The sequence below is a fragment of the Suricata suricatta genome, chromosome 13 (genome assembly GCF_006229205.1).
Source record: "Suricata suricatta isolate VVHF042 chromosome 13, meerkat_22Aug2017_6uvM2_HiC, whole genome shotgun sequence".
Lineage (NCBI taxonomy): Eukaryota > Metazoa > Chordata > Mammalia > Carnivora > Herpestidae > Suricata > Suricata suricatta.
In genome coordinates, this window is record NC_043712.1 from 902,269 (window position 1) to 919,897 (window position 17,629).

Genomic DNA, 17,629 nt, shown 5'->3' on the forward strand with positions numbered 1-17,629 from the left:
CGGGGCGGGGGGCCAGGGGACGGGACCGGGGATGGGGAACGCGGTGGGAAGGGGGACTGGGGACAGGGTGGGGACCGGGGCTGGGCGGACCAGGGGGCGGCGGACCTGCCGAAATTGGCCTGCCTGAGGGTATGGCGCCAGGGATCGGAGACCGGAGACCGGCCTAAGGAAAATGGCCGGGCTCGGACAGTCTACGACAGAGGCAGGGTTGGGGAAAGGGCCAGGGGCCACGGGCAGGGTATGGGAGGACAGGTCGGGGTGGGGGGGGGACTGAGGGGTGAGGAAGGTGGTGGGGGCGTGGGCAGGCAGTGCTGGGGTGGGTGTGGAAGGGCCCAGCAGTCTTTGGAGCCAGGGTTACAGGTCTGGGGGTGAGGCTCTAAATGCGGACAGGCATAGGGTGGACTTGTGGCCTCTGACAGCGGGGATGGGGAATGGGGGCCAGTTGAGGTGGAAGGGGTGGACCTGGGGGCGGGGTTTGGGGACACGGTGCGGATAGGGGGCGGAGGCAGTATGGACGCCCCCAAGGTCTCTTCTGCAGGAGCCTGGGCAGCCTGATGCTGCCTGTGGGGCCTCACTGAGGCGCATTTCAGGCCATCAGCGGTCCGGTCCTTGTGCCTGGGCCTAGAGACCCAGTGCTTCTGGGTCTTTCAAATGTAGATGCCACGCCTTGGGAGGTACTTGGTGACAGGTTTTTAGCTTGGCTAGTCTATGCGAAATTCATCTGTGAGGTTGTGACCCCCCCACATCCCCACTGCACTTCCAGCCTCTGGCGGCCTTGGGCCTGCACCCTCGTGCCGGGTCTGGGCCAGGACCGGGTGCAGCTTAGCGACTAGCAGTCACCGACCTGCCCTGCCCTTAGCATTTACATGGTCAAAACCAAATCCATTGTCCCCCCTTTTTTTTTTTCAGAGGAAATTTAATAGTCGTAAGCTAGGAACATGCCTATGAAGCACCTCTGAACAGATCAGGCTTGGAGCTGTCAGTCACTTCTTTGAAGCGTCAGAATTGTTAAAGAGATACATTTTATTAACTTTCTCGGCAAGCTTAGACGGAAGGGTATTGCTCTTGTTGGTGGCATCTGGGGGCGAGGGCTGCCGGCTCCTCTCTTAGGAGTCAGGGTCACGGAGGAAAGCTGCACCGGCCCAGCGCTTGACCTTTCTTCCTGTTTTTGCAGGAGAGCCTAGTGGAGGAGTAAGTCTGTTGTGAGCACGGATTTCTCAGAGGAGTCCGTCTGCGTGTGTTTCTCAGTAGAGAAGGAGTGAGCTGCAGTTTCCTTGGGGGGCGGGCGGGCGCCGAGGGTGCACCGTACCTGGCGGTGGAGGGTTTCGCCAGAGGAACTTGGGTTTGGAACCCGGCCTAGCTTGTCAGTGTTTGAAGGAGCAGCAGGGGGGCGCCCGGGGGCTCTGTCGGTGAGCGTCCCACTGCAGCTCAGGTCGTGATCTCGCGGTTCGTGGGTTCGAGCCCCGCGTCGGGCTTTGTGCTGATAGCTCGGAGCCTGGAGCCGCTTCCAATTCTGTGTCTCCTCCTCTCTCTGCTCCTCCCCTGCTCATGCAGTCTCTCTCTCAAAAATAAAATAAAAGACATAAAGAAAAAACTTTAGGAAGAGCAGCTGTGCCCCAGGCCGTGAGCTCTGAGCCAGGCTGTCCGGCTCTGGGTGTTTGCCACACGACACCGAAGCCGACTTTTTTTTTTTTTTTTTTTTTTTTTTAGTGTTTTATTTATTTTTGAGACAGAGAGAGGCAGAGCATGAGCGGGGAGGGGCAGAGAGAGAGGGAGACATAGAATCTGAAGCAGGCTCCAGGCTCCGAGCCGTCAGCACAGAGCCTGACGCGGGGTTCGAACACACGAACGTGCGATCATGACCTGAGCCGAAGCCGGACGCTTAACCGACTGAGCCACCCAGGCGCCCCCTGAAGCCGATTTTGACCAGGAACCGTTTCCAAATGTTCTAGGCCATCCTCGCAGCTCAGAGACGAGGAGAAGATGTGGAGACTTCCAAGAAGTGTAAGTACTCGTGTGGCGTCACAAAACAAGGGTGTGCTGTCGGGGCACATCTGCCTGCTGCGCCCATTCTGTCCCGGGGGGTGTCTGGGGTCTCCGCGGGCAGCCGTGCTCGCTTCCCGGAGTGAGAACCGGATTCCAGACTCTGTGCTCTTCCTGTGAACTTCCCTGTGACTGGATGCCTGGCCCCCGTGGCACCCTGGCATGGGGTGCCTGTCGGGCTGGTCCCCGCCCTGAAACGGCTTTCTTTTTGGGTTTGTTGCAAACCGTGTCCTCTGCTTTTGCCGCGTGCCGGCCCAGGGGCCGCGGGCCAGAACAAGCAGCACTCCATCACCAAGAACACGGCTAAGCTGGACCGGGAGACCGAGGAGCTGCACCACGACCGGGTGACCCTGGAGGTGGGCAAGGCGATCCAGCAGGGCCGGCAGAGCAAGGGGCTGACTCAGAAGGACTTGGCCACGGTGAGCGCGGCGGGCGTCCGGCCAGGCTGCGGCGGGCGGCGGGGTTCGGGGCCTTGTCCGCCCTTGGCACTGGGAGTCTCTCTGGAGGCCGGATGCGGGTGGGTGTGCGGGCGCGGGGCGGCGCCCAGCGCGCGTGGCCGCGGCCGCCCGGAGCTGCCCCAGAAGGCGGTGCGCGAGGCCGTGCGCCAGCTCGGCGGCCTCTTCTTTCTGATCTGCGCGCACGCGCTGCGTCTCTTCAGAAAATCAACGAAAAGCCGCAGGTCATCGCGGACTACGAAAGCGGACGGGCCATCCCTAATAACCAGGTCCTGGGCAAAATTGAGAGAGCGATTGGTGAGTGTCCTTCGGTCCCTTATTGGGTCTCTGCTGCTGTCCCCGGACCAGGGGCAGGGCGGCCCCTGAGCGCAGGAAGGTCCCTGAGGCTGCGGAATTCTCCAGATCCCAAAAAGCTCATGAAAGCACCATCTTGGTCGCCCTTGCCCACTTGCACCGTTCACGTTTTGTCTGCCAGCCACCCCCCTGCTGCTGGCCAGCACCCTCTGGGCCCGTGACAGAGGGCTTGGTGGCCTTCCTGTTCAGACCCTGGCGTCCCCGCCGGCCATGGGCCTCAGCTTCCTCCCTGGTGTCAGCATGGCCCCCAGTTCTGGGAGGCGGGAGGGTGTGCACACGGTGGGCTTAGTCTAGGCGGGACACGGAGTGGCCCGAGGCCTCCCTGCTGTCTCCACCTCCTTCCCCCGAAAGGAAGGGGGCTGGTGCTCAAAGGCCGCCACCTCGGGGCCGGCGGGCGGGGACGCGTGGCTCTGCCCCGCGTGGCGGTGAGCGGGCCAATGGCTCTTTCAGGCCTGAAGCTCCGGGGGAAGGATATCGGGAAGCCGATTGAGAAGGGGCCCAGGGCGAAATGAGCACAAAGCCTCGAAATCAGCGCGTCCGGCTGATCTCGCCTGGCTGGTCCCCTTGACCTCCGGCACCAGCGTGGGTCTCTTCACGTGGCCGAGCGGCACGCGGGGCGTCAGCCCTGCCCGGGAACCCCTCCACCCTGCTGTCAAACAAAACCTTGCAAAGTATTGCTTCTCCTGATTTTCTTTCCTTCCCATCCCTGGTGTCTGCCCAGCCTTGGGCGGGGGGGGGTCCGGGAGCTCTGAGAGGGGCCGCCTCACGCGGGCGGGGCTGTGGGGTGGGGTGGCCTGATCCAGAAGAGAAGGTGTCCTCCAGTCCGGCTTTTAGAGAAGCTAATAAACGTCGTTGCCCTTCCTGCGGCCGTCCAGTGTGGTCTGCCGGTCCGCGCGCGTCTGTCTCTGGCCCGCCGTGTAGGGACAGAGGGTTCTCCTGACGTGCCCTGGGGGGTACCTGGGGGACCCTGAGGGTCACCGTCTGCGGGGACGGCTCATGGGCTTGAGTCGGCCCCGTGCCCTCCCCAGCATGGTCTCCATTGGGCCGGACGGCCGCGTGGTCTTCCCCCAGGCAGGAGGGGGCGCTTGGCCGTGCATGTGGGGCCGTCACCCCTCCCCCAGGATGGCCGTGCCCAGTGGGACCTTCCGGGCCCAGGCAGGGCTGTGTCACAACTTCCCTGCGGGGGTGCCAGGATGGCTTGGTCGGTGGAACCTGTGACTTTTTTTAAGTTTATTTATTTTGAGAGAGAATGAGCAGGGGAGGGGCCGAGGGAGGGGAGAATTCCAAGCAGGCTCTGCGTTGTCAGCACAGAGCCCTACCAGGAGCTCGAACTCACAAAACCCCGGCAGATCATGGCCCGAGCGGAAACCAAGAGTTGAATGTCACCCAGGCGCCCCAGAGCATGAGGCTCTTGATCTCAGGGGTCGTGGGTTCCGGCCCCATGTTGGGTGTGGAGCCTACTTGATAAATAAGTGATTTTTAAAGAATGTTCCTTGTGGCGGAGCAGAGCCTGGGGTCCTCCCTGGGTTAGGAAGATTCCGCTCTGTTTTACTAAGCAGGGAGGGTATGCGGGCACACCAGGGGCCTGGAGACCTCAGAGAGAGGGGGTCGCCTTCATCGTCGGAGCCTGGGAGGTCAGGAGGGCGGGAACCTCGGGTTTTCCCACGGGATGGTGTACTTGGGGACTCGTATGGCACAGACCCTTTACGATGGGACAGTGGCTATGGGCCCTTTCTTTGGAACCACAGACAAAGGCATTTCTTCCCCGGACCAGCCTTCTGCCCCCAACAGCTGCTTGAGTGCTTGCTACTCAGCCCACCTCTGCCTGCGGGGCCTTCTGCTTGTCCTAAACTAGAATCACCGAGTGAAGCAGGGGCCCGGGTCAGATTCCCACGGGCTGGGCCGGGCCGCCTGAGTGGGTGCCCGCCTGGCCAGGGGCAGGGGCTTCTCAGGGTCCCGCCGCGTCTGCTTCTGGTGCTTGTAGGCCTCACCCCATCAGGCGCCTGTCACCTGAGACAGGCCTGTGGGAGGCGCCCTCAAGCAGCTCCTTCCAGGCTGGTTGGGTCAGTTCTGGGGGTCCCCAAGAGCCCACCGTCCTGCTGACAGCATGCACAGACCTCGGCCAAGAAGTGGGGGCTGCCCTCGGGGGCCAGGGCATTTATTGTTGGGGTGAGGACTATACCCAGGCATGTGGGTGGCAGTCTCTGTGCCAGGTGACTGCACGGGGGCTCCGTGCGTCCTGGGGGAGGGGCAGGGGTTGCGCCTTGGTGTGTCTGCGGGGAGCCCGGGGTGGGGACCCTCCTGTGCGGAGCCAGACTCTTCCCTGCGCCGTGGCATCTACTGGTTGTCGGTGACCGAAGCTGGCAGGGTGACGCCATCCTAGGAGGAAGAAGAGAGCTGCTTACTGCCAGGTGGCCGCCGCCATGTGGTGGCCCCGGCCGGGGAGAGCAGAGCAGGGGGCTTCTCTGCAGTCAGCCCTGCCCGCCTGGCCCTGCCCGGGGGCTCCTACCGCATTGAAGACGATGTTGTCGAAGCCGGGGGCCACGGCTGCTGTGTCACCCCGCCACGGGCCGCCCCCCTTCCGCAGCCAGCGCCGGCCGGCCAGTCCCAGCAGGACGAGGAGGACGAGGAGGAGGAGGGCACCGCCTACCGCGGCTGGCACTAAGGTGGCCTGCGCTGTGTCCCCTGTGGGCCGAGGGGTGCGTGAGCCCGTCGGCCCTGTCCCTGAGGCGGGCGACACTTGGGCCGGCCCGTTCTTGAAGCCCTGGCAGGTGGTGCCATCACGAGGCTCCAGACCCGGGGGGCGGGGGGGGGGCACAGCGTCAAGCTAGAGACAGCGGCCAGCGAGAGCTCCACAGGCAGGCTGGCCCCCGGGCACCTCCTCCCGGGTCTGGGAGTGCGGGCGCCGGGTGCGGAGGCCAGGAAGGGGACTGAGAGCCCAAGAGCCAGGTACGGCCCAGCCCAGGAGGGGAGGGGACTGTGGGCAGAGGGAGGGGGTGGGGGAGTCCCCGCCGTGGTGGCACCACAGGCTGCCAAGTCTGACGGAGTCCTGGGTCGGGGCAGGGCTGGCTGGCGCGGGCAGGGCTTACCTGGGCCGGGTGCAGGTGGCTGGCAGTGCTGCCCGTCCAGGTACTCCACATCGTCCAGGGCGATGGGGCCCATGGCCGGCTGGCCGCTGAGAGTGGCCTCAAACACGATCTGACCGGGAGGGAGAGGGGGCTGGCTGCATGGGCAGAGGGGGCCCCTGGCCTGAGGCCTCCACCACCTCCAGGCTCTGGGCAGCCCGGCCTCACCTGGAACTCCTCAGCGCTGGCCACGCTCACCTGGGCCAGCAGCCACTGGTGGCGCAGGCGGGCGCCCGCGCTCCACACGGCCAGCTGGCCCCGGGCGCTGCTCAGGAGCACCCTCAGCTCGCCCTTGTCTGCAAGAAGGGGGCCACGGCTCGGGTCCCCAGCCCAGTCCCCCGCCCATCCTGGCCCCGGCCCGTTCCTCCCCGCTGCCCTGGGCTCTCCTGGCCCCGCCCCACTCACAGAAGTGCTCGGGGAAGCCCATGTGGTACCAGAAGCAGAGGCAGGAGGCCTGGGTGGCGGGCAGAGGCTGGCTACGCAGCCAGGCCGCCCGGCCCCCTGGGCCCAGCACGCTGGTTTCAAAGAGCACAAAGTGACCTGGAGGAGAGAGGGGGTGCCCGGTGACTGGCCAGTGGCCTTTGGTTCCAATGGGAGACCGCAGGGGCTGGGCCGGTGGGCCTGGGTTGGGGTGGGGTGTATGCCCCCCCGGGGCCCCTTCCCCGGCTCAGACCCACCTGTCTCTGTGCCCAGAGTGTGGTCCACCGGGGGCTGGGGGTAGCGGGAGGGGGTGTCCCCGCTGCTCCAGTCCCAGCTGTGTCCTCCCAGGCCGGGCCAGGCCAGGTGACTCCAGCCACACAGGCCTGCCTCAAAGTCACAGGAAGCTGCGGGCGACCTGGGCAGTGAGCAGGGGTGCCCTGCGCCCCCCAGGGAGCCCGGCCAGTGCACGGTGCTCGGCCCCCCCTCCATCCCTGGGGCATTCCACAGCTGGGGCCAGGGGGCCGGGTGCCAGGCCAGGCCTCTGCGTGTCCCATCGGCTGGCGCCGGCCCCGAGGCACAGTGGGGCCCAGGGCCTGGCCGTGAGGCTCCCACCTGGCCGAGGGCACGGCCCGTCCTGGAGCAGCAGGTCATCCAGCGCGATGTAGGAGTGCTCCACGCCGGCGGCCACCGCCTCAAACACCACCTGGGCAGGCACAGGTCAGGGCAGCCACTCGAGGGTCTGGGTGGCCCTGGAAAGCAAAGTGTCCCCCGCCCCCTGCACTCACCCTCCAGGCCCTCTCGGCCTGCACGTCCACACTCCCCAGGCGCCAGGCGAACCCTCCGTGGGCGCTGATGCTGAGCACCTGCCGCCTTTCGGCCTCCTCCACGTGGACCTGCAGGGTGCCTGCCCCCCAGCCACCGGCCCCGGTCAGCCGGCGCGGGGCCAGAGCGGCCGCTCGGGGGCTCCCAAGCTGCAGACCCCTCACCTGGGTTTCTGACGCTCAGGTGGTACCAGAAGGTCAGGCAGGCAGGCTGGGCCAGAGGCCGGTGCTCCGCTGAGGTCAGGGAGGCCGAGTGGCCACGGGGCAGGGCCTGTGGGCTCGTGTCTGCCACCATGTAGTGCCCTGGGAGTCGCCAGCGTCAGCCCCCACACGACTGGCCCCCTTTGCCCACCCCTCCGGCCCCCTGAAGCGTACCCTGAGCCGTCTCCGTGGTGTGGTCAGTGCGGGGGCCCCGGGCGGCGTGGCCCGTGGCATTGGTCTGGCGCGTCCAGAGGCCTTGGCCCCCACTGGAGAAGCCGCAGGCTGAGTCCTCGAAGGAGCACCGCCTGGGGGCCCAGCAGGGCCCGGGCCGCACGGCCACGTCATCCAGGCCCATCGTGCCGCGGTAGCCGTCCCGGAAGCCCCCGAACAGCAGCTGGGGGCAGAGGGGGTCAGCGGCTGTGGGCCTGGCCCTGCCCGCCACCCCCCACCCCCGGCCCTGGCGCCGGGCCTCACTTGGTACTTGGCGCCAGAGCCCGGATGGTGGTGGAGGGTGGCCCAGGCCTCGTGCCAGCGGTTGCCGTGGGTGCCGGTCCGTGACCACAAGAGTGTCTCCGCCTCTCCTTCCCGCCTCATCACCAGGCGCAGGGTCCCTAGACGGAGGGGCAGGGGTAAGGGGGACCAGAGTCCAGGTCCTGAAGGCTTTCGGCCTCTGCAGAGCCCCAGAGCTGGGAGCCCCCGAGGGCCTCTGCGGAGGCCGTGCCCAGCACCAGGTCGCTCACCGATCTGGGGTCCATAGAGATGATACCAGAAGGAGATGCACTCCTGAGGGACTGCTGGCACCTGGGGCTGGGTGAGCAGGTGGGCGCCGGGGCCCCGGGCTGGGGGGTCCGTGGGGTCCAGGAGCAAGAAATAGCCTGCGGCAGGGACACCAGGCTGAGCTGTAGGGACCCTAGGTTCCAGGGGGGACCTTGGCCCAGACCGAGAGCCGCCCCCCAGGCTTGGGTGACCCCATTCTACCTTCGCCCGTGGTGTGGTCATACCCGGGGCCACGGCTCTGGACCCGGCGCCAGTGGGCATCGGTGAGGTGGCCGGTGTACCAGCCGCACATGTCCCGCTCGAAGTTACAGGAGACCTCTGAGGGTGGGCCGCGGTGGGGTCAGCACGCCCCGAGCACCCCCCACCCCTCTTGTGGCCCGAGAGGGTGCAAGACTTGCTCTCTGGGGTGGGGGCTCCCGGGGTCCCTTGAGGCAGCGCTGGGGGGAGACTCTGGGCAGGGACTGGGAGCAGGCAAGACCTGAGTCCTTCTCAGTGGCTGCCGTGGGGCTGCAGTCCTTCAAGGCCACAGCGTCCACTCCGGCGCCCTGCTGGCCAGGGCCATCCAAGTCCACCAGTCCAACAAACTCCAGCTTCAGGAGGGGCACAAGGGAGGGCCTGTCGAGTCAGCGCTGGCTCTGTGACCCCCCCTGCCCCCTGGGCTGCCCTCCTTACCCGGAAAGGCCGGCGGCGTGCGCCAAGCAGGACTCTGTCCATCCTCCAGCCCTGGGTGCTGCCCACGGCCTGCCACACCAGCTCTCGGTTGGTGCCCTCCACCACGACCAGGGCCAGGAAGCCTGGCCAGGGGGTCACTGTGGGTCTGCCCAGTCCCATCCCCACCCCCAACCTCCCGCAGGGTGCCTCAGGGTGGGGTACCTTGGGGGTGACTCTGAAAATAGTAAGCCATGTGAAGCTCACATTGGGGGCCCGAGGGGCCCAGGGGAGGTGTGAGAACCCGGGCCTCTGAGGCCAGCTGTCCCCAGGCCCTCTGCAAGGACAGGAAGTGCCCTGGGGAAGAAAAAGGCATCTCAGAGCCAATCCCTGCCAGGGACACCCCCCCCCCCCCAGCAGGCACACTCCTCAGGGAGAAGAAGCAGAGCAAGGACCCTCTGGCGGTGCAATTCACAGATGGGGGGACGTGGGCCTCACCAGCAGCGGCCCTGTGGGCATCTGGGGCCAGGAGACGCCCCCACTGCAGCCGCCCCACGCTGGCATCCTCCCAGCCCCCTGCTGTGGGGGTCTCGAAGTCCGTGGTACCTGCAACAGCAGCAGCGGGGAAGGGTCTGGGGGGTCTGGAGGAAGAGAGGGTCCCCCCCCCACAGCCTCCAGCCTCCCCTCACCGCATTCCTGCTCATCCTCGCCCCCCTCGCACTGTTGCTGGAAGTCACAGAGCTGCTCTGGGGGGATGCACAGGTCCCCGCAAGAAAGATGGCCTGGCTCGCAGAAGTCCCGGGGCTGCAGGCTGGACGGCTGGTGCCAGGGTGCTGTGGCCGGGAGCCCAGGAGGCGATCTAGACACCTCTGCAGGGACAGAACAGGGGTGAGGAGGGTGGGGCGTTGTGTTTCTCCTGGGGAGGGAGGGGCTCAGCAGGCCCACCTGGGACTGGCTTGCAGCGGTCCGACAGGATGAGGTCATCCAGGCTCACCACACCGCCTGGGCCCGTGTGTCCTGTGAGCAGGATCTGAGGGCACAGGGGGCTCAGGGTGTGCCCGCACCTCCTGTCATCCCCAGGACGGCTCCCTCCAGCCCCCTCCCTGCCTCGCCTGTACTTTGCATGTCACCAGATACCCTCTCCTGTCACCGCCCCCACACAGGCCTTGAAAGCACCCCCTCCTTCCCTGCCGCTCCCCAGAGCACGCCCATGAGCTCACCGGCTTCCTGCTGAGACGGTCTGGGGGGGACCCACATGCAACGCCCCGGGTCCCCTGCCCGGCTTTCTGGGGGCCCTCTGGACCTCCCCCTCGCCCAGCCCTGGCTGCCACTCTGTCAGGCCTCACCCGGAAGGGGTGCTCGCTCTGGATGTCGACCCGGTCTCGGACCCAGGCGGCCCCCAGCTCCCCATGGCGCCTGCGCAGCAGGACAGGGCCCTGGGGGGCGCCTGGGCTCTGAATCTGCAGGAACAGCTGGAGGCAGCCGTCCTCGGACCCATGCAGGTGGTAATAGAAGATCAGCTGAGAAGAAGCCAAGAAGGTCAGGGAGAGCCCTGAGCCTGGGCAGCCGGCAAGGGCAGCCCCGGGTCCCCCGCCCGCCTCACCGAGCAGTTGTGGGTGCCTGAGGCTTGGAACTCGGGGCTGGAGAGGACAGCGGGGGTGCTGGGCTCAGCTGTGGAGACCAGGAAGGTGCCTGGGGAGGCGGCAGGTGTGGGTTGGGGTGGCCGGCTGTGCTGGGCGGGCTGTGCTGGGCGTGGGCTGGCGGTCCCCCGTGGGCCTCACCCTTGGCGCTGTTGTGGCTGTGGTCCCGGCTCGGCCAGGCTGGGGGCCTGGGGCCGGCACTGTGATTCCGGGCCCAGCCATCCAGGTGGTTCCATGGGCCCAGGCCCGTCTCAAAGTCAGTGACTGTGTGGCGGCCTGGGGGCGCAGCAGGGTCAGGCTGCCAGCAGGGCCTCTACCCCACTCGCCCTCCGGGGACCCGGCAGCCCCTCCGGCTCACCGCAGGTGGGCATGTCCTCATCGGAGCCGTCCCCACAGTTGTCCTCTCCATCACACAGCTGCTGGGGCTCCACGCAGGCTGTGTTCCCGCAGTGGTGGTACCCCAGGGGGCAGCGTGCCTGGGGGGCTGGGACGGGGGAGGGGCAGCCCATCACCATGACCCCGAGGCCCTGGGGTCCCGGGGCAGCTGGGGGAGAGGCTCAAGAGCATTCGAATCCTGCTAACCCACTGCCCGGCCCCCCCCCCCCCCCCCCCCCCCCCCCCCCCCCCGTGTGGGTCCACGGCACGGCGGCCTTACTGGGCAGCCCACAGCCCCGGAAGACCACGTCATCCAAGGCCACAGTGCCCCTGTGAGTGGCGTTTCGGGTGGCAGAGAAGGTCACCTGAAAAGAGTGGGGTCCTTAGGACTTAAGTCAGGGCTTAGACTCTCCCTGCTCCCTCCTCATCCACACCACCCCTAGCTCACCCAGAAGTCGCCCCGGATACGGCCAGTGGCCACCGCCAGCTCCTGCCAGCCTGGGCCCCAGGGCCCGGAGCTCTCCCACAGGGTCAGCGTCTCGGCCCGGTGGGTCAGCTCCAGCCGCAGCTCAGCCACATCTGTAAGTGTGGGGCGGGGGGTCCTTGCTGGCTGGGCCCTGCCCTAGGACCATTGTCCCTCCTTTGGGGTACCTTCCCGGTCTCTGCAGCGGCCCTCCGTCCTTTCCCAGCCCCTCCCCTCGGGGCGCCCCAGGCCGGTGGAGGGGTCTGGGCACCCACCTCCAGAGGCTGTGTGGTACCAGAGCCTCAGCTCGCAGGTCGGGGCGGCGTCACGCAGGACGGGGGAGCGCAGGGCTGCCGTGGATGTCTCTTTCCCGCGGTGGGTGCCAACAGCCATGTACCAGCCTGCAGAGAGGTCAGGAAATGGGGCTGGAAGTAAAGGGGGGAGGGGACATCACAGACACCTGCCAGGGCCTCACCGAGGTCTGTGCCGAGAGTGTGGTCTGAGCGCGGCCCCAGAGGCTCCAGTGTGGCTCCTGCCCGGTCTCGGAGCCACCTGTAGCCCGAGGTGCTGATGTCCCGCCAGCCGCAGGAGTCTCGCTCCAAGTCACAGGCGAAGGGGGTGCCCGGGGCGGGTGAGAGCCCGTGGTAACCTGGAGAGGGGGGTCAGGGCTGTCTGCAGGGGGCTGGCCCGCCCGCCCGCCCCCCCCTCCACGCGGCCCCTGCTCACCGCACTGGGCCTCGTCGGAGCAGTCTGGGCAGTCGCACACAAAGTTGCATGCAGCCTCGCTGGGGGCCCTGCAGTGGTTGGGGACCCAGGCCTGGCCCGGGGACCCTGCTGCTAGGAGAGGGACAGCCTGGTGGCCTGGGGCAGGGCGATCCCCCCCCCGAAACCCCAGGCAGCCTGGGACGCTGTTCACCTGCTCTGGGGCCCAGGCCAAGAGGTCAGGGAGGGAGGGGGCTGGGTCCTGGCAGCGGGGGCTCCTGGTCAGGGCCGGGCAGAGTACACCTGGCTTGGGAGGGGTGGGCTGCAGGTCGGGGGGTGGGGGGAGGGTGTGTGTGTAAGCAGAGGACCAGCGGTCTCCAACACGGGACATCCCTGAGCAAGGGAGCAGGAACCTAACAAGGAACTGCCCCTGGCCCCTTCAGGCTCCATTTGGTCTAAGAGTGACAGACTAGTGCTCCTTCCAGGGCTCTCTTGCCTTAGAACCTGGGTGAACACTGGGGCCAGATAAAGCAGAATTCTTGCCCCTTCTCCCATGGGGAAGCCCCCCAAAGGCTTGTCCTGGACACCCCCCCCACCAAGCGGGCCACCCAGAACCTTGCCCCCCTCCTGGGGAGGAGATCTGACGACTCACCCAGGAGCAGGACCAGGGCAGGCAGGAGGTGGCCGGGCAGATGCATGGTCAGGCCCTGGGAACCAGGCCGAGGGACAGGGTGCACCTGGCTTGGCCCCGAGGGATTCCGCCCCGTTATCTGCCCTCCGTCCCGCTGGCCGGCCTGCTCTGAGTGGAGACCGGGGACTCGGCCCCTCCGCACCCGCTGCCGGCAGCAGGCCCCACCCTGTGTTGATGAGGATGAACTTCCCTGAAAAAGTGTCCAGGAGAGGGGCCCCTGGCCCAGGGAGGCTCCCACTCCCAGGCTCCTTCGGACCAAAGGTCAGGCCCCAGTCACCATGACCCCGCCAGCCCTGCCTGCTGGAGGCCCCACCGGAGGAAGCAGCCACTCGGGTTTTGTCCCCCAGAGCTGGGGACAGGAGCTCAGCACGCACCCGCCCTGTGCCCCAGCCCCATGTGCCAGGCCTCCCTGCCCTGAGCCACCAGGGCTGCCGTCAGTCCCCAGGACAGTCTGGCCGCCTGTGCGCGTATTCCTTTGTTAAGGGGCAGTTGTTCCTTCGGCAAGTGTCCTGAGCAGCGTGGCAGGGCGCTGCGGGGCGCGGGGAGCAGAGGGGCCCACGTTCTGGCGGCCATTTACCGCCGTGTGAGCTCGGGGGTGGTCTTCCCAGAGCCTCTCCCCTCAGCATTGCGATGTGGTCACAGCAGTGTTGCCCCCTGCCGGGAGGCAAGGACAGGATGGCACCCGCTCCCGGGGTGCCCAGCCCTCCCTGGCTCTCCCCTCCACCACGGCCACTTGCTGCAGCCTGTCCCTGACAACCCTGAGCTGGGAGGAGAGGGGGAGGTCCTGGGGGGGGCTCCGGGCCCCCAGCCTGAAGCAGGAGCCTGTGGCTGCAGGGCGGTTGCCATGGGACCTGGTCTCACAAGGGGTCCTGGGAAACTTCATGTGACCTCCAGTGGCAGATCACGAGGGGACCCTGGTGTCAGCTGGCTCTGGTGCTATCTCCTTGCGCAAGGACTCCTCAAAGAGTTTCCTCCAAGATGTCCTTGGACACAGGAGGGGCGCGGAGGAGCAATCAGGCCATAAACGGGGGCAGCAGCCCAGGGGCCCCCTTATCAGAGCACAGAGGGCTGAGTGTGCACCGCCGCTCCCTGGGGCCCCCAGGTGTGCAGCCAGGTGAGGGCAGCCAGGAGGGGCCCCACCAGCTCTCTGTCACCCACACCCAGGGGTCAGGGGTTCCCAGGGGTGACCGGGAAACAGAGAAATCAAGACACACAACACCTGACCAACAGCAAAGGTAACGGTTTTAATTCCTGCAGGTGAGGCGAGGCGAAGCCGGGCGCTGGGGCCTGGCTGGGGTCGGTCACCTGGCCAGGGCCGCATAGTGCCGGGGGCAGCGGGCCCCTCGGGCAGGCCTCAGTAGCCATCGTCGGCCCAGGTGACCTCGTAGTCCGGGTACATGGCTTTGATCTTCTCCGTGGAGACTGAGTGCTGGGCACGGCCATAACCCTGAAGACAGAAGCCGACAGTCACAGCCCCGTCCTGGCTCTGGGCGTCCATCGGCAGCCGCACCCAGGGGCCGGCTACGGAGGGGGCCCCGCTGGAGCCGGACACGGCCGGCCCTCCCTGACCGCCCAGGGAGCTCTCCTGGGGAAAGCTGGCCGCCAAGGCAAGGGGTCCTTGTGCGTGGGCCCTCCAGCCCAGGGCCCCAGCTCTCCTAGGTGCCAAGAGAGGCGGCGTGAGCGTCCCTGGTAAAGGACAGGGTGGCCCTGCCGGGTCTCGTGGAGGAACAGGATGCAGCCCACCGTGCAGGCAGTGGCCTCCCTCCCACTCCCCATGGGAACTGGGGAAGCCGCTGGCGGAGGGGTCTGCAGCCAGAGAACGCCCAGCCCCCCACGCGCCCTCAGGGCAGGGCAGCAGGGCTGGGGGGGCGGGTCCCTCACGGCCCCGCCGCCCCGGGCTGTGGGCTCACCATGGAGTAGCCATACACGTGGATCTTCTTGTCCTGGCTCTGGTGGGAGATGCGCCCGCCTCCCAGGCACTCACAGCTATAGCCTTTCTTCTGCATCTCGCCCGACACCTTGTCATAGATGTCGGCTGGGACAGGGAAGGCGGCTCAGCACGTGGCCACGGCCCGCGGCGGCCCCGGGGATCGGCAGCTCCGGCTCTGAGCAGCCCCTTCCCCAGGAGAAGAGCCCCTCCAGGCTGGGACGCCATGACGAGGAGGAAGGCGTGCACCGGGGCAGGGGCCGTGGGACTGGGACAGAGGGGTCGAGCCACAGCAGCCCCTCATCCTCTAGGATCGTTGCCCTCAGACCGGGTACAGTGCGGGTCTCACGCCCCGCCCCGCCGCCCCGCCGCCCCGCCCCTCAAGCGCCGGCAGGCCCCGCCCTCACCGTGGTACTCGGCCCACTTATAGCCGCGCACGATCTCCTTGCTCTTCCCGGCGGGGGCCTCGGAGGGCGGTGCCGCGTGAACTCGGATTAGCACATACTTGAAGACGCCGTGGGGATCGATGTCCACATCGGCTATCTGGGCGAGGTCCGCCGCCGCCATGTTTCCCACAGCCCGCCCGCCCCGGCCAGCCCGCGGCCCTTCCCTCAGCGGCCCCGGCTTGGGTCGACCGTGCGGGAGGCGGGTTCTGGGAGCCCGGGACCTATCCCGCGGCGTCATGCTGCCCGGGCCCAGAGCCTCAGCCAATCGTGTCCCCGACCTGCAGCACAGACTGGCCAATGGCAATCTAGCTCCTTGCCACTCCGAGGCCCCGCCGGTCCCACTTAAAGGGGAACTGGGAACCGAGAGTGGGTGGTGATTAAATCCAGCCAAAGTAACGGTTCTTTTTCAGTGGGGTCTGGGAGGCGGAGTGGGCAGCCGGAACGGTGGCAGGCTCCTTTAGAGGGGGTTAGGCGTCTCATGAGGCCCAAGGGACATGCGCCGGTCCTCACCCCTCCCCCAATGCGTCCCAAGAACTCCCTCTCCCTCCTCTCACCACGCCCCAAGGCCTCCCTCCTCGTCCCCTACCGCGTCCCAAGACCTCCTCCCCCCTCCCACCACGACCCAGGGCGTCCCTCTCCCTCCTCATCCCCCCACTGCATTCCAAGTGCATCCCCACTGCACTCCCAATCTCCCGTGTGTCCCACGGCCCTCTTCTCTGGCCTCCCGCCCCTGCCCAGCCCAGCCCAGCCCAGCGTGGCCAAGGATCTCCCTCCCAGTCTCACCCACTCCCCCCCCCACGCCCCCAAGGAGGAAGCAATGGCTACATTCGAGTTTCGTTTACTTGGTTTGAAAGCGTTCGCCCCCTGGAAATAATCCCAGTCCAGCCAAGGTCGTTCCTGGCCAGCTGGCCCTCAGGCGTGGGGCTGGAAGCTGAGGCCCTAGGGCAGGGGCGTGGCGGCTGGATTTGAGAGGCCGCCAAGGCGGGTAGGGCAAGCCGGGCGCGTGGCCGATGCAAAGGCGCGCTAGGCTGCGCTAGGCCGCTAGGCCAAGGTTGGCGCGCAGACGTTGTGGGATGGGCTAGGGTGCCCGGCATGGTGCATGGAGTGAGAGCCAGGAACAGAAGTGTGGGGGACATTCACAATTGAATTGATGTCGTCTTCTGGCCCCCGATTGGGAGTGCTGGGATAGGGTGTCCTGGGAGCCCCAGAAGGCCTCTTGCCAGGCCTGCCTAGTCCCCTCTCGTCTTATCCTTATGGAGCTAGGGCAGTGGGCCAATGAGGGTGCCCTGCCTGGGACAGAGCCCGGCCGGCCTCGTGTCTCTAGCCTCAGCGTAGGGCAAGGCCAGAGCAAGCGCACGCGGGGCGTTAGTGTAGTCAGGCCCCCCACCTCTGGTCGTCCCCTACCCTGGCCAACTAGCTCGCTCCAGCACCCTTTCCCAACTGTGAACGTCCAATCTTGTGTGGGTAGGAGCCCCTTCGGGACGACATAATGGTTCCTTCTGCACATCCATCCATCACGTCTGCTTCCCTCCTCCCTGTGGGGGTAGGGCCCGCGAGGCACCCACCTAGGGGCTTCCTGTCGCTGTAGGCGGGCAGCCCGACTCACCCCCACCCAGGACTCCTCAGCTCTCAGCTCTGGGCCGGATCCTGCCAGCGCCCATACCCACAACCTCTCCCCCGCCCCGCCCAGGCCCCCCTCCCCTCTGTCTGGGTATCTTGTGCCTTGGTTGAAGACCTCCGACTACCCCTCCACTGCTGTTAGTCCCAAACCCTCCTGCAGGGCCCATGCTAGGGCGGCTGGAGATGAGGGGACAGGAGGGCAGGCTCAGGGTCCAGCCGTGCTCTCTCTAGCTGGGGCCCCCTCCCGCCTTGTCATCTCGGGACACGAACACACTGGGACCAATCAGGGTGTCCTCAGAGAGGTAAGGCCTCTGAGCAGGATGAACCCCAAACCACAGAAGGCAGGTGGGGGGACCGTTGAAGCGACGGGACGAGGCTTTGGGCAATCAGGGCTCCTGGATCTGGGCGAACCAGGGTGGGGAGGTTCCAGGGAGGCCTTGCGGCCGTCAGGAAGTGGACTGACCGGATCTTCGCGGTGGGGTCTGCAGTAGTGACCCCTCCGCGTGAAGGCAGGGTCAGGCGGTCCTCAGGCCCAACCCGCCTCCCAGCGGGGAGCACCAAGCGGCTGAGGACCGACCTCTGGGGTGGCCCAAGGGCTGGCTGGGAGGGGGGGAGGCGGAGGAGGGGGAGTGAAAGGCGGGGCTGTGGCGAACTCAATGGGGCGGGACCTGGGCAAAACTTGGGGAAAACAGAGGGGAGACATGAGGGGCTGGGCCGGGCTCCAGGTGCGCTGGGCGGGTCTGGGTGGGCAGGCAAAGCTCGGGAGTGGGCCCTAGGTGGACTACGCAGGCCCTGAGAGGGCTGCGTGGGGCTCCGGGTGGGCCTTGGGCGGACTGGTTGGTGTCTGAGTAGGTTGCGCACAGCTCGGGGATGGGCCCTACGTGACTGGGCGGAGCACGGGGGAAGACCCAATGTATGTGG

The 17,629-nt window shown here is 67.0% G+C and overlaps 3 protein-coding genes across 3 annotated transcripts in view; all 3 read right to left on the bottom strand.

Moving 5' to 3' along the window:
• Positions 1-5,105: 5,105 nt before the first annotated feature.
• On the bottom strand, positions 5,106-12,722 carry MAMDC4 (MAM domain containing 4). Its single transcript, XM_029920996.1, has 29 exons — positions 12,677-12,722; positions 12,049-12,327; positions 11,798-11,971; positions 11,598-11,723; positions 11,308-11,438; positions 11,140-11,224; positions 10,843-10,968; positions 10,626-10,760; positions 10,448-10,536; positions 10,191-10,364; positions 9,790-9,874; positions 9,534-9,713; positions 9,343-9,450; positions 9,070-9,201; positions 8,869-8,990; positions 8,675-8,786; positions 8,398-8,514; positions 8,160-8,294; positions 7,894-8,030; positions 7,594-7,813; positions 7,384-7,521; positions 7,183-7,301; positions 7,010-7,100; positions 6,655-6,801; positions 6,383-6,517; positions 6,146-6,273; positions 5,942-6,050; positions 5,362-5,537; positions 5,106-5,231 (listed from the first exon to the last, which is right to left on the bottom strand). The coding sequence occupies exons 1-29, from the start codon at positions 12,720-12,722 to the stop codon at positions 5,190-5,192; spliced, it is 3,798 nt and encodes a 1,265-aa protein (XP_029776856.1). The 3' UTR covers positions 5,106-5,189.
• Positions 12,723-13,938: 1,216 nt separating this feature from the next.
• On the bottom strand, positions 13,939-15,528 carry PHPT1 (phosphohistidine phosphatase 1). Its single transcript, XM_029919982.1, has 3 exons — positions 15,050-15,528; positions 14,626-14,750; positions 13,939-14,162 (listed from the first exon to the last, which is right to left on the bottom strand). Exons 1-3 carry the CDS (start codon positions 15,324-15,326, stop codon positions 14,070-14,072), a joined length of 495 nt encoding a protein of 164 aa, XP_029775842.1. The 5' UTR covers positions 15,327-15,528; the 3' UTR covers positions 13,939-14,069.
• A 1,407-nt stretch (positions 15,529-16,935) lies between these two features.
• AJM1 (apical junction component 1 homolog) overlaps positions 16,936-17,629 on the bottom strand; it is a 2,373-nt gene continuing 1,679 nt past the window's right edge. Inside the window, exons 3-4 of the mRNA XM_029920997.1 lie at positions 17,172-17,304; positions 16,936-16,981 (exon numbers count right to left, since the gene is read on the bottom strand). Coding sequence (XP_029776857.1) covers positions 16,936-16,981; positions 17,172-17,304 — 179 coding nt within the window. The remainder of the gene's footprint in view (positions 16,982-17,171; positions 17,305-17,629) is intronic.

Coding starts and splice junctions, on each gene's coding strand:
- MAMDC4 (XM_029920996.1), bottom strand. CDS start 12,722: ATGCATCTGCCCGGCCACCTCCTGCCTGCCCTGGTCCTGCTCCTGG. Junction 9,714..9,789: donor CCGCTGCAAGCCAGTCCCAG/GTGGGCCTGCTG, acceptor CTGTCCCTGCAG/AGGTGTCTAGATCGCCTCCT. Junction 9,451..9,533: donor CGAGGATGAGCAGGAATGCG/GTGAGGGGAGGC, acceptor CTGCTGTTGCAG/GTACCACGGACTTCGAGACC.
- PHPT1 (XM_029919982.1), bottom strand. CDS start 15,326: ATGACGCCGCGGGATAGGTCCCGGGCTCCCAGAACCCGCCTCCCGCAC. Junction 14,751..15,049: donor TAAGTGGGCCGAGTACCACG/GTGAGGGCGGGG, acceptor TCCCTGTCCCAG/CCGACATCTATGACAAGGTG. Junction 14,163..14,625: donor ACGTGTATGGCTACTCCATG/GTGAGCCCACAG, acceptor TTCTGTCTTCAG/GGTTATGGCCGTGCCCAGCA.